The 12,860-nt window shown below is 34.8% G+C and overlaps 1 protein-coding gene across 2 annotated transcripts; it reads right to left on the bottom strand.

Moving 5' to 3' along the window:
* Nucleotides 1–2,530: 2,530 nt before the first annotated feature.
* Nucleotides 2,531–7,656, bottom strand: LOC133315644 (uncharacterized). 2 transcript variants are annotated; one of them, XM_061517310.1, is made up of 11 exons: nt 7,404–7,656; nt 7,273–7,317; nt 6,494–6,550; nt 5,864–5,933; nt 5,420–5,461; nt 5,185–5,258; nt 4,690–4,760; nt 3,778–3,863; nt 3,518–3,630; nt 3,096–3,158; nt 2,531–3,002 (listed from the first exon to the last, which is right to left on the bottom strand). In XM_061517310.1, exons 1-10 carry the CDS (start codon nt 7,566–7,568, stop codon nt 3,096–3,098), a joined length of 786 nt encoding a protein of 261 aa, XP_061373294.1. In that variant the 5' UTR covers nt 7,569–7,656; the 3' UTR covers nt 2,531–3,002. The 2 variants fall into 2 exon arrangements, with proteins under 2 accessions (XP_061373294.1, XP_061373295.1); XM_061517311.1 differs by having other exon boundaries at nt 3,518–3,585.
* Between the last annotated feature and the right edge of the window lie 5,204 nt (nt 7,657–12,860).

Raw genomic sequence — 12,860 nt, 5'->3', positions numbered from 1 at the left:
TAGGTTAAAGAGTATAGAATGTGGGAAAGTAGAGCAGAATATCATGCTTCCATTTTTGCTTTGGAGAATCCCTAGAATACTATGTATTATTTAACATTATACTGTTGTGGGCATATCCTGCTCAAGATCCATCAATGGCCCCAATTTTTTGGTTAGCATTACTTACTTTCCTTAATGCTTCTTGGATATTCGTGCACTTTGTAGATTCTTTAACGACCATTGATGTTTCTTTACAAACATGTACATGCTCTATTTGCCCTTTCCTATTATTGGAGGCCCAATACCAGGAGAGAGATATCTCCTTGTTCCAATTGTGGGTTACTCAGCCCTCTGTAGACCACTTTTCATGCACTTCTATTTCCACTCACTGATTCATTTGCCCCGCTACAGTTGCTTCTTCCAATGAAATGAAGACCTAACTAGCAAAAGTTTATCATACTTTATATCGAATTTAAAGGCAGCAACACAACAACTTGTGCAGAGCTTTTGAATAGAGATTATGTAAGTAGCATTGCTTATTTTGTCCCTAAAGTAAGTTACTGCCCTTTGCAGCTTGATTATAGTTCATGATCATCTTCTTACGTAGCTGGGTTGGATGTTTACTTTGGATGGAATTAGCCAAAATATCATTTTAGAACAATAAAAACAACTTCCTAAATCAAGAAATCTCACGAAAACCTATAAAAACCACTTCTCAAAAGTTCTAACTAGAACCAATCCTTTGGATGAATCAAACCCTCATACTTTCAATATAAAAATAAGAATGTTTTAAGCTCTCAATCATAAGTTGGAACGCCCGGCAACTTGCAAGGTTCAACGACTGTACTAACACGAGAATTTTCAATGTGTTTTGTCCTCACTTGCACACTTCTCGGAAAAACTTCTCAGGAGGTCACCCATCCCAGAATTGCCTCAAGTCAAGTACGCTTAACTATGGAGTTCTTCCGTTCCGGGCTACCGAAAAGTAGATGCATCTTGTTTGTATAGGTAGTACCAATTAATTCTTATAAGTTATTATCAACTGTACCGTCCCATACCAGCACAGTCTCTGGAATCCCTCTCTTTCGGGTGTTGATTCGATATTCATGTACCCCGTCGCTGGAAGCCTGCCAGGAGCTGCTCCTTGTCCATGCCCTTTCACATCAGCGATCACTCCCCACCCTCATCATTGCCCGGGATGTTACATAAGTTATAGAGACAAAAAGTAACCTCAAAATTATAAAGGAATATTTTCAAAATCAATTAACTTAAAATAAAGCATAGAGAACTCAAGAACCAAAGGGATTTAGAGTTCACCATCACCTAGAAGATTTGAGAAGGATTCCGAATCTAACTTTTGGATGTTAACTTTATATATATATATTTCTGATATACATTATAACTTCTAAAAAAAGTAAAAATCGAAAGTCAAATAATTTATTTCAAAATTTACATTTGTTCCAACCCTGACCCTACAATCATTATGCCACTGCCACCTTTATCATCGTTGTCACTTGTCACTCTCACGGGCACGGCCACCAAATCTTCTCCATGATGATGACGATTGCGTTATTATTATTATTGTTATTATTTTTGGTAGACAATGACATTATTATTATTATTATTATTATTATTATTATTATATCCCATCCTCAAATTCATTTCTATAATTTGTTTTTACATATATATTTTTAATAATTTTATACATAATTTCTTTTTTTAATTTTAACATCCAAATAATTTTTTAGTTAAAAATGTTTGTCAAAACTATATCAAATTCTTCTAAAAACAATAATGCATAAAAAGTCTTTTTTTTTTAAACTCATCTAAACAACCCTGTAAAGAATAAAAAATGCAGGGCTGCTTGTCAGTCATTACTCAATTTTTAGCCTTTTTTTAACTTCAAATTAAAAGCTGTTCCACTCGTTAAAACAAAAAAGATTAATTGAATAAAAAAAGAATAATAACACTTATAGACAAGATTAAGCATTTTTTATTGAAGTAAACGTACCAAGGCAAATTTAAATCCTACCATAAGTATAACCTTCCCTCTTAATGCTACCTTAACTATAACCTTCCCTCTTAATGCTACCTTAACTATAACCTACCCTCTTCCTCGCTATGCCATGGCGCAGGCTTCTTTTGTTTATGTCCGTATATACACTTACAGTTTTAAATTTGTCTCTTCTAATTACTAAAGTTAGTGATGTTATGTAGAGAATTTGTCTCTTAAATTTTTTTAATTATATATGATAAGAAAAAAAATTCATTTCTCACGTAATTCTATAACGTAAATCCACTTTACTGCCAATGGAATTTGTTTTTCAAAATTAGTTAATACCATAAAAAAGATTGTTGGTTAATACGGTTTTTTAGACAATTTAAAATGAAATTATATTCTCTACCAAAATAAAATAAATTTATGCGGACATCATTTATTCAAATAAAATTCGAGTTTTGTAACAAAAAAAAATTGATTTTCTCTTTGAACCGGTGTCGTTGATGCCAAGGGATGTGCAAAAATATAAAATGAACCAAACTATATGGTGAATTGATCCGACTGGCACCAAAATAACCCCATTTTTTGAATCGGTTCAAGAATTGAATCATTTTTCTTCGAATCACATCAAGAACCGAACCAATTTTTCAAAATCAATTTGGTTCATGAACCTAAGCATTTTACCAATTCAGTTAAGTTTGAGCTAAAACCAAATCATTTTTAAGTGTGAGAAAAAACAAAATGAACCGAACTAAATCGCGAATTAAACTGAACAACGTCATATTTTTCCGAACCAATTTAAGAACTGAATTACTTTTTTTTCAAACAGGTTCAAGAACCAAATCAATTTTTGAAACCGGTTCGATTTACTCAAACCGAACCACTTTACCGATTCGGTTCTTTCGATGTAGAAAATCCAACCAAACTGGACAGTGCACACCTCTAGATGCCACTACGTGTAATAGCATAAATTAGAGTGGAGAGACTAGACTAGATCGCAGTCAACAACTTGTACCATTATTCCCTAGAACCAACAAATAAGTCTCAATGATTACAGTGTTTCTACAACGGCAGGAAAAAGTAACGTATTAGCAGCATAGAACGGCGGAGAAATTACCTATTTACCATTAACATATTCGAGAAGGTGCCGATCAAGCTCGAAATGTCGAGAAAGAAGTCCCTGCAGCTCATAATCCATAAGGTATGTTAAAATCTAAGTGAGAGATGCGACTAATGGAGCAATGCTCCAGTGTGCTTGAGTAATGAACAATCACACTGGAGTAATGAACAATCACAAGGCACTAGTAAGCAAATACCAAGTCCCTACAGTGTCCTGAACATTCTACCCAAAAGGCCAAAACAGAAGGACAAAAATTCAAATCACTCCACCCCATGCACGATGATATGATGAAGTGTAACGAAAAAAAGTTTTAAAATCAAAGGATACTTTGACCAGTTGGCCTTTATCTGACATTCAATGGATGTTCCAATCAATATTCAAAATAGCACCTCAAAAACAATCCTACTTACAACGGATACCTTTGTAATTGTAGGGTTGTGAAAGAATGTTGCTTCAAAATCCAACTCTGGAAAGCGGGCAACTTCAGCTGCATTCTCAAATAAGATAAACGTTGGAAGCTGACCCATGCTTCCTGACAATCACGAGGCTTCATATAAATTGCATATTCGCAATACAATAACTAAAGGAACCCAGAACAGTAAAACAGAAAGAAATTATTCTGAAAAGGAAATAAGAAAAACCAATCTCAAATGGCAATGCTATAGGTTAATATCAGTACCGCTAAGAGATATTCCAAAATTTTCAGCGGCATTGGGAAAGAGTCCAAGATCAACTATTCCAAATGATAAATTTTTGCTTGAATATCTGGCATAGAGACATGAATATACAGGCACTGTCAAAAGCTACTAGTCAAAAAATAAATTTTCAAGGAAATTTTGGTATATAAATTTTTTCACCACATTAGTAGACCTCCTACACATGCTATGTGTACAGTAAAGCAGTTTTCCTATTACAATTTTCTTGTTATTTCATGTGGTTTTAGTTTTTCCCAAGCAAAATAATGGAAGAATAATGAGATTGCATTGTATTTGAAGGTAATAACAGTTTTCCTATCACCCCACACTCGCTAGTCGGGTTTAATTGGGGAGTGGTTTTTTTTTCTTTTTAATTGTATTCGAAGGTAAACCTCAAAACTTAGAAGCCAACATACAGATTTTAAAGCAAGTTTGGCTTGTGTATTTTCCTATTTATATTTTCATTTAAAACAGAAAACAAATTTAAAAACATATTTGGTTAGGTTTTAATGAATGTCTTCCTTAGGAAACAATTCTTCAGATGGGGCCAAATTTTCAAAACAACAAATGGACATTTCCATCAATTCTGAAAACAGGAAGTTGAAAATGTAGTGGCAAGTGGCAACTTTCCACAGCAACCGAATATGTTTTCTACAATTTGAAATTATAAAAATGAAAATACAAAACAAAATAAGATGTTTCCTCGAACCAAACAAACTCTTAAGTCTTTGGACAACTTATTTTAAATCCAGTTGATTAAAGGCATAAAATCTATTCATATCAAGTGAGAAAGTACAAAAATCTGTATTTGTGCAGAGAACAGAAACTTTTGACTATTTTTCCCTTTTACTGAAGGGAGGGGGAATAGTTCAAGACCAAAGTCAAAGTAAGCATACGTAATTGAGAGCTCAGGAAAATGTTGACTCGAGCGAATGCATGCAGATGAATACGAAGCACAAAATTCCACCTGCCAACACATGGAAAGAAAGAAGAATGGATAAAATTCGGGGAAAAGGAAAGAGATCCAAAATAAATACTGACATGGCTACACTCATTAGACTTCTGATATTACTTTTTACTCTTTTTCAAAAGTGGTAGTTTCATGCATTACAGGTTTAAACATAGTCGACCAATTACAAATGGGGAAAAACAAGTAATTTCTCACCTACCACATTTTATTCTCATCAATTCCCCCAAACAATGCCAGAAAATAGCAGAGAGAGAATCTATAAAAAAAAATCTGTTAGATTATGCAAATATAGTTATTGTTCCCTAACAACCTTCTCCTTTTTCCCTGAGGCTATCATCATTGTACATTTATTGAACTAACACATTGCAGGACTTTAAAAGTGAAAGATTCAGTAAGGAAATCCATTCAACTCAGTACTCACCAGCCACAATCTTGTAGTGTTTCCCTCTGTCAGTAGGCTTTCCAACTGCAATGGTGTTAGCTTGCTAGAAGTACCTGGAAGAATTAATTAAATAGAAACAGAATTTTATCTGAAGATCAGATTATAAAATAATGAATTCTTGTAGTTCTCATGATACTTTCAATTATGAAGAAGCTTGTAAAATAATATATAACAAAGGCATAAAAGCAAATAAGACAAACCCAACTAACAGTACCTAGTCCTTGGAATGCAGGTTGTTGTGTTAGCATATGTATCACTGCAATACAGAGCATTATCATAAATATGCATATATATTAGTTAGAGTGGTTGAATCACATAGTCTGTAATTAACTTTCAGTAGAAATCCAACACCACAACTTGACTAAAATGGAATGCAAATAATCAGTTTTACACAGTTGAAAAACACATTTTTTATCTCATAGAGTGAAGAAAAGATACATCATATGTTGATTTTTATATAACAAAATAAAAGCATTTCCATGGTTGATGCCTACTTCTATTGCAGGAAAAAGAAACATCAACATCAACAACAATAACCCTTTTATCCTAAACTAGTAAGGATTGGGAGGAAAAAGAAACATGGCGTGAATAAAATTGCATTTTCTATACCTAAAATATATATCGCTTAAAAATCACAATATAAGATGAAACTACCCACCTAAAAATACAAGAATATACCAAACAGATAACCGGCGATCCATTGTAAAGGCAAGGGCAAAAAGACAAATCTGGAAATATTAAAATAAGATAGAAAAGATGAGAGTGCTGCATAGACAAAGAAAGAGATGAAGCCACAGGTAGCGTACAGACTGTAAGGGATGTAATACATGAAGCATATGCATTACTTGTTTCTCAAACAAAAGTACGCAGCTACTAATAAATGAAAGTAGGAAAATCATCATAATGCATGCTCCATAGTACAACAAAAGTGAAAAAGTGCAAGCCCCAATGTACAAGGCTCCCTAGCTTTGCAAGGGTAGGGGTGAAGGCTAATTGTACGTAGCCATACACTTATATTTTTGCAAAAAGGTTGTTTCCCATAGTCGAAACTGTGACTTCTCTATCACAAAGGAGCAACCTTACGTCCTTACTGCTACTCCACAGCTCAAAAGGCATCTAATTAGACTAAAGATATCATATCATGGTATATCTCAAATTCAAGTTCAGTTTAAAAAAATATATAGATTCAGAACCCTATCTTACTAATCATAAGAAACATACAAGGGGAAAGTGAATTATGAAAAGTAGGAAGCTGAAAAAGTTTCGCAAATGCATCAATGGTGATCACCTTGGCAAGGAAAAGTGCATCAGCTATAAAGGCTTCCCATGTTTCTTCTTTTGCTCCCTGTAACATGAAAAATGATAGAATTGAATACAATGCACACAAATGTCCAAGGTTGCTAGATTCAGTATGTGAAACAACAGTTGATGGATCATACCCACTAAAATCAACTAACTATTGAAACCCTTCACAGACAAAGCCCATAGAGAGTGGCTTACACGTGCAAGATAATGTAAACTGGAACCTCACTACCACATAAGATAAAACTAGACGTTTTTGAATTCAAGAATGTAGAAAGATTCTTTTTATTTCTTTAAATGGCAGTTAAAACCGTTTAACTTTGCACCATTCACATTTTACGCGCAAAACCACTTCCATCAAGCAAAAAGGCTAACAGAAATGTCACATGACTGGTCCACAGATACACTAATTTCAAGTAACTTTTCCACTTAATGAACTCTGGGTTTTTTTAACTTACTCATGGTATTATTGGAGATCAAAACAGTGATTAATGTTACTACGCACAACTAACATGACATTTCCATAAGCCTTTAAACTATTTACAAGACATAAGGTGCTTTGCGCAAAAAAAATTTAAAGTCCATCATTTGCACCTTTTCAAACCATAAGGTATAACGGCAAATCAAGCGTTAATGGTTACCGTTCCTACTTTCATTGAGCAAACTTATAGGAAGCTTTATTAAATTCATATACGAAAATGCAAATTTACTTTGTGAGCAGTAAAATCAAATATTAAAATTCGATCTGATTTCAATAGCAGGTACCTTGATGACTGCCAATACGGCGAACACTAACAGCGTTTGTATTTCCTGCATATGCATCAGAGATGGAACAAGTAAGCAATATGCAAAGAGTCAAATACGAGAGAGAGAGAGAGAGAGAGAGAGAGAGTTACGCGACGAAGGAGATTGTGAATGAGGTGAGGCGCTAAGACATGTGTTGCGGAGCTGCGAATGACGAAATAGGAGAAGAAGGTTAAGAAGTGGAAGAGATAGTAAGGTTCTGAAACCATCCGATTCAGCATCTGAAACACTCTGTTACTTTTACTCTCATTTCCCATCTCGCTCCTTTCTTGTTCGCTCAGATCTGAATATACAATTTACATGCTCGTGAAGCTATGCTATATTCATGCTATTCCTTCCTTTCGAATTTCGATACAATGGTTGGTTGCTTTGCTAACCAAAATTCTTCTCGTCTCACCAAATCCTTATTGCTTTTGGGCTACCACGATGGAGATGCAGATTCGAAGAACAGGGTCCACGAAGTATATTATGGGCCTACTTTCCATGTTAGTTTCGTGTAGACTGGCCCAAGGAGGCTTTCTTTTTTCTTTTTCTTTTTTTGTGTTGGTTGTTTGGGCAATAGCCCAAAACAACATAAAGCAAACTATAAATTACGGATATATTTGATTGTGTTTTCATTTTTTCTTCTTAAAATTATTTTGTAAAAGAAAAAAAAAAAGTATATAATGTTACTGTAGTCAATTTTGTCTGATGTTCATCTAAACGATATCGTTTTAGGGTTGAAAAATTAAAAAACTAGAATGATAAATATTATTATAACCCTAAAATAAATTAAAATTAAAAATACATCATGATTTTCGTCCCAAAACAACATCGTTTAGATGAACATTAGGCAAAGTTTTCTAAAATAACTTTAGAAAAAATGAACAATCTGTAAAATAGTTATGAAAATAATTGTTTTTTTAGTTTTAAAATTTAAAAAGTCAAAACAGAAAACAAAAATAACTCAAGTGTATTCTTTAAATTTCTTTAAATTTGATTCTAGCAACCAAAACAACAGTTACAATTTTTAAAACTTTTTTTACAAACCATATCAAACAGCTTTTTTGTTTTTTGGTTCTGAAAACCAAAAAACTGTTTTTAAAAACTAGTATTCAAACAGGACTGTAATTGTTTGGTGGACTCCGTGTAATTTGTCTAGTCACTTTGCCAAAAGTCACATGGCTCAAGTTCCTCGTTTTATACATTCCAATACTTCATTAACCATGCAATCCACTTGCCATTTGCATTGTTCCAAACTAGGTATTCGTTTCCCATGAGTCAAATCATTCCTTCATCTCCAAGCTATCCAACAAGTAATATTAAAGATTAAAGAACGTTGTCCTCCATGGCTTGTTATCGACCTGGTCATTCCCATGTGTATCATGTTATAGAAGACAGTGGGTGATATTATATCACTAAAAGCGTTGAACCCATGTATAGAAGCAGAGGAGGAAGATGATCAGAATTATCACTGTGCAATTATAAATATTAGATTAAAGAACAGACTTACTTGTCAGTGGCAGAATGATGAAACAGACAAAATGAAAGGAATGAAAAATGCAGTATCAGAGGAATAAAATCTGAGCCCACAGAACGTGTCTCCTTAAGACAATTTGCCCCCTCACTGATGCCCAAGGTTGATGGACACTTGTCTCCCAGGATAGAACGGATTTCGTCTGAAGAATGGTGGCACTATCAATCAACAGCTCAAACGAACACAACAATATGTCAGAGGAAGTCACACCGGAGTATGAAAAGGAATATGCAAAACCGGAAGGAGAAAAATTCCAGCAGAGTTTCAGTGCAGAAAATTGGATACATTTTATGAAGGTGTCAGTGTCTATTTATAGACACTGACCGGTCACGTTTCAAAAGGCACCTATTCGACGACGAAACAACACATCAGTTGGACACGAAAAGACACATTCGTTCCACACGAAAAGGCACCCATTCAAGGATGAAACAACATGTCTGTTAGGATGAAACAACACATCCGTTCAAATGAAACAACACATCCGTTCAGATGAAACAACACATCCTTTAGGATGAAAAGATACATCTGTTTGTCGACGAAAAGACACACCCTTTCATTACCAAACTTCTTATTCATAACCAATAGAGTGTCTACACAATTTATATATATATATATATATATATATATATATATATAAATTCCAACAATCCCCCACATGGATAAGAAGTCAAATCATCGTGACAAAAATGCATAAGAATATAAATGCAAAGTGTAATTTCCTCAACGAGAAACAACTGCATCGAGATAGGTGGAGTTACCTTTGAACCTTCTCTAGTGGAAACCTATCGGATATACTCGGTCAATCAATGGTCTAGGTCGACTTGAACCGTCAACCTTTAGTATATACCTAGACAATAGGAGTCACACAATTGCTTCTCTAGCATTGTTGGTCCTTTGTTGCGCCCATTTTAGCCGTGGGACACCTGTCTGGTTCTGCGAGTGTTTTTAGAGAATCGGCCTTTGAAAAATTCTCATAGGAGCGGCCCTCACTTCATACTCACATAGGTGATTTCTTGTGATGTAAATCACTTCTACATCATCTGAACACAGCAGATTAAGAAATCATTAAAAGCCTAAGTGCTTACCCTCATAAATACATTGTCTTGTCTTAGGAATATTTATGAGTTTAAAAACTCCACATTGTTTAAACAGTCGACCATCACTTAGTTGTCTCTTTGAACCTAGTTCATGGGATCTCCACTCTTCTAGGTAGAGTTACCGCAATGCTCAACAATTGATAGGCCTTAAACCCATTCCTTTCGACAAATTTTCAACCAACCCTCTAGGAATCCCTTTGGTTAAGGGATCCGCTATGTTTTCCTTAGACTTAACATAGTCAATTGAAATGATTCCATTCGAGAGTAGTTGTCTTACGGTATCATGTCTACGACGTATGTGTCTAGACTTATCGTTATACATGACGTTCTTGGCCCTTCCAATAGCTGCTTGGCTATCACAATGTATGCATACAGATGGTACCGGTCTTGGCCAATTAGGAACATCCTCAATAAAATTACGAAGCCATTCGGCTTCTTCACCGGCCTTATCTAAAAGCAATAAATTCTGCTTCCATGGTTGACCTTGCAATGCAGGTTTGCTTGGACGATTTCCAAGACACAACACCTCCACCAAGGGTGAACACATATCCACTTGTGGATCTAGTGTCGTTAGAGCCGGTGATCCAATTTGCATCACAATACCCCTTCTATAACCGCAGGGTATTTCTCGTAATGCAAAGCATAATTCTGAGTATACTTCAAGTATCCCAAAACTCTTACCATAGCTTTCCAATGATTCTCATTTGGATTACTGGTAAAGCGACTTAACAGACTTACTGCATAAGCAATATCAGGTCTAGTGCAGTTCATAACATACATAAGGCTTCCCAACACTTGAGCATATAGCTTTTGTGCTGTAGCTTTACCAGTGTTCTTTAATAAACTCATATTAGAATCTACAGGGTTCCTCACAGGAGTTATTTTCAAACTCTTGAATTTCTCAAGAACCTTAGCTACATAGTGAGCCTGTGATAAGGCCAACCCTGTAGATGTTCTACGGATTTTGATACCTAGGATAACGTCTGCTATCCCCATATCTTTCATATCAAACTTACTTTTAAGTAATTGTTTAGTAGCATTAATCATTTGATTATTACTACCCATGATTAACATGTCGTCTACATAAAGACAGACAATGGAAAATCCTTTTTCAGTATTTCGAACATAGACACATTTGTCACACTCATTGATTCGAAATCCATTTGATAACATAACATTGTCAAATTTCGCATGCCATTGCTTTGGAGCTTGCTTTAATCCGTAAAGGGATTTTATTAAGCAACAAACTTTCCGTTCTAGTCCTGGAACAACGAAACCTTCAGGTTGTTCTAAATATATCTCTTCTTCTAGGTCGTCGTTTAAGAAGGCGGTCTTAACATCCATTTGATGTATTTCTAATCCATTCAATGCAGCTACCGTGATCAACATCCTAATGGATGTGATCCTTGTAACATGTGAATATGTATCGAAATAGTCGAGACCTTCACGTTGCCTGTAGCCTTTTACCACAAGCCTAGCTTTATATTTATCAATAGTGCCATTTTCTTTCATTTTTCTTTTGAACACCCACTTACTTCCTTAAAGGCTTATTACCAGGAGGAAGGTTTATCAATTCCCAGGTGTGGTTGGACAGGATAGACTCTATCTCACTATTGATAGCCTCTTCCCAGAATGGTCCTTCCGGGGACGATATAACTTCCTCATACGTCCGAGGCTCATTTTCTAGTAAATATATCATAAAATTAGGTCCAGAGGATGTTGCTGTCCTTTTCCTCTTGCTACGTCGAGGTTCATCTTCTACATCCTCTACAGAACCAGTATTAGTTGTAGCATCCCAAGGTATCATAATGTGGTCATCATTATTACCACTTGATTCATGTACTTTATTATACGGAAATACGTCTTCAAAGAAAGTAACTTCCCTTGACTCAATAACCGTATTAACGTGTATATCTGAAACATCATATTTATAAACTAGAAACCGATAAGCACTACTATTCAGTGCATAACCAATGAATACACAATCCACGGTTTTAGGTCCGATTTTCAACCTTTTAGGTTTAGGAACCGCAACCTTAGCCAAGCACCCCCACACTCTAAAGTATTTCAGGGATGGCTTCTTTCTTTTCCATATATCGTATGGTATGCTCTTTGTCAAACACCCCCACATTTCAAGATAATTCAAGGTAGGCTCCCTACCTTTCCATATTACATAGGGGATGTTCTTAATTTTCTTGTGGGGTACTTTACTGATTATATAATTTGTCATTAAATGACTTTCCCCCATAAACCAGACATCAACAACATCATTTTATTTAATATCTGGTTCTTTATACGCAATCACATTAAATTGCAGCACCATAAGGAGCAATCGTTTGATATATATTACCAAACTCTAAACAAAATTCCTCAAAAAGGACATCATTTCTCTCAACAATCCCATTGGATTGTGGAGCATAAGGAGCCATCGTTTTGTGTAAAGTTTCAAACTCTAAACAAATTTCTCAAAGGGTCATCATAATCTCCCCCTCGATTGCTCCTTAATACCTTTAAACTTTCGAATTAACATTATTCGACTATAACACATATATCGAATAATAAATTTCAATTTAACCTTTAAAATGATACACAATCATCACATCATTTATGATATTTGAAATAAAGCATATAATTTGGAATTAAATCAACTCAAATATTTGACCACTTTGGTCATCAAGAAATTTATCATACTTTAATTCCAAAATGCAAATATTTTGCAAACACACAAAATTTTAAGATTTAACATTTTGCATTCTCAAAGTTATTTTTCTTCCATGCAAAACATAACTATCATGTATTGAATACAATATACAAACAATACATATTCTCAAAAACGCACATTTATATTAGTCACGTATTCAATATAAAATGCCATATAATTCCCCAAGTCGATCATGTACCATTGCATCAGATCATGGAAATGGTTACTCAATAGA

The sequence above is a fragment of the Gastrolobium bilobum genome, unplaced genomic scaffold (genome assembly GCF_033153095.1).
Source record: "Gastrolobium bilobum isolate Gb01-03AN ecotype WA unplaced genomic scaffold, APGP_CSIRO_Gbil_v1 utg4030, whole genome shotgun sequence".
In the NCBI taxonomy this organism is placed as follows: Eukaryota; Viridiplantae; Streptophyta; class Magnoliopsida; order Fabales; family Fabaceae; genus Gastrolobium; species Gastrolobium bilobum.
Note: the sequence above shows the minus strand (reverse complement) of the source record. Positions and strands in the feature narration are given on the sequence as shown.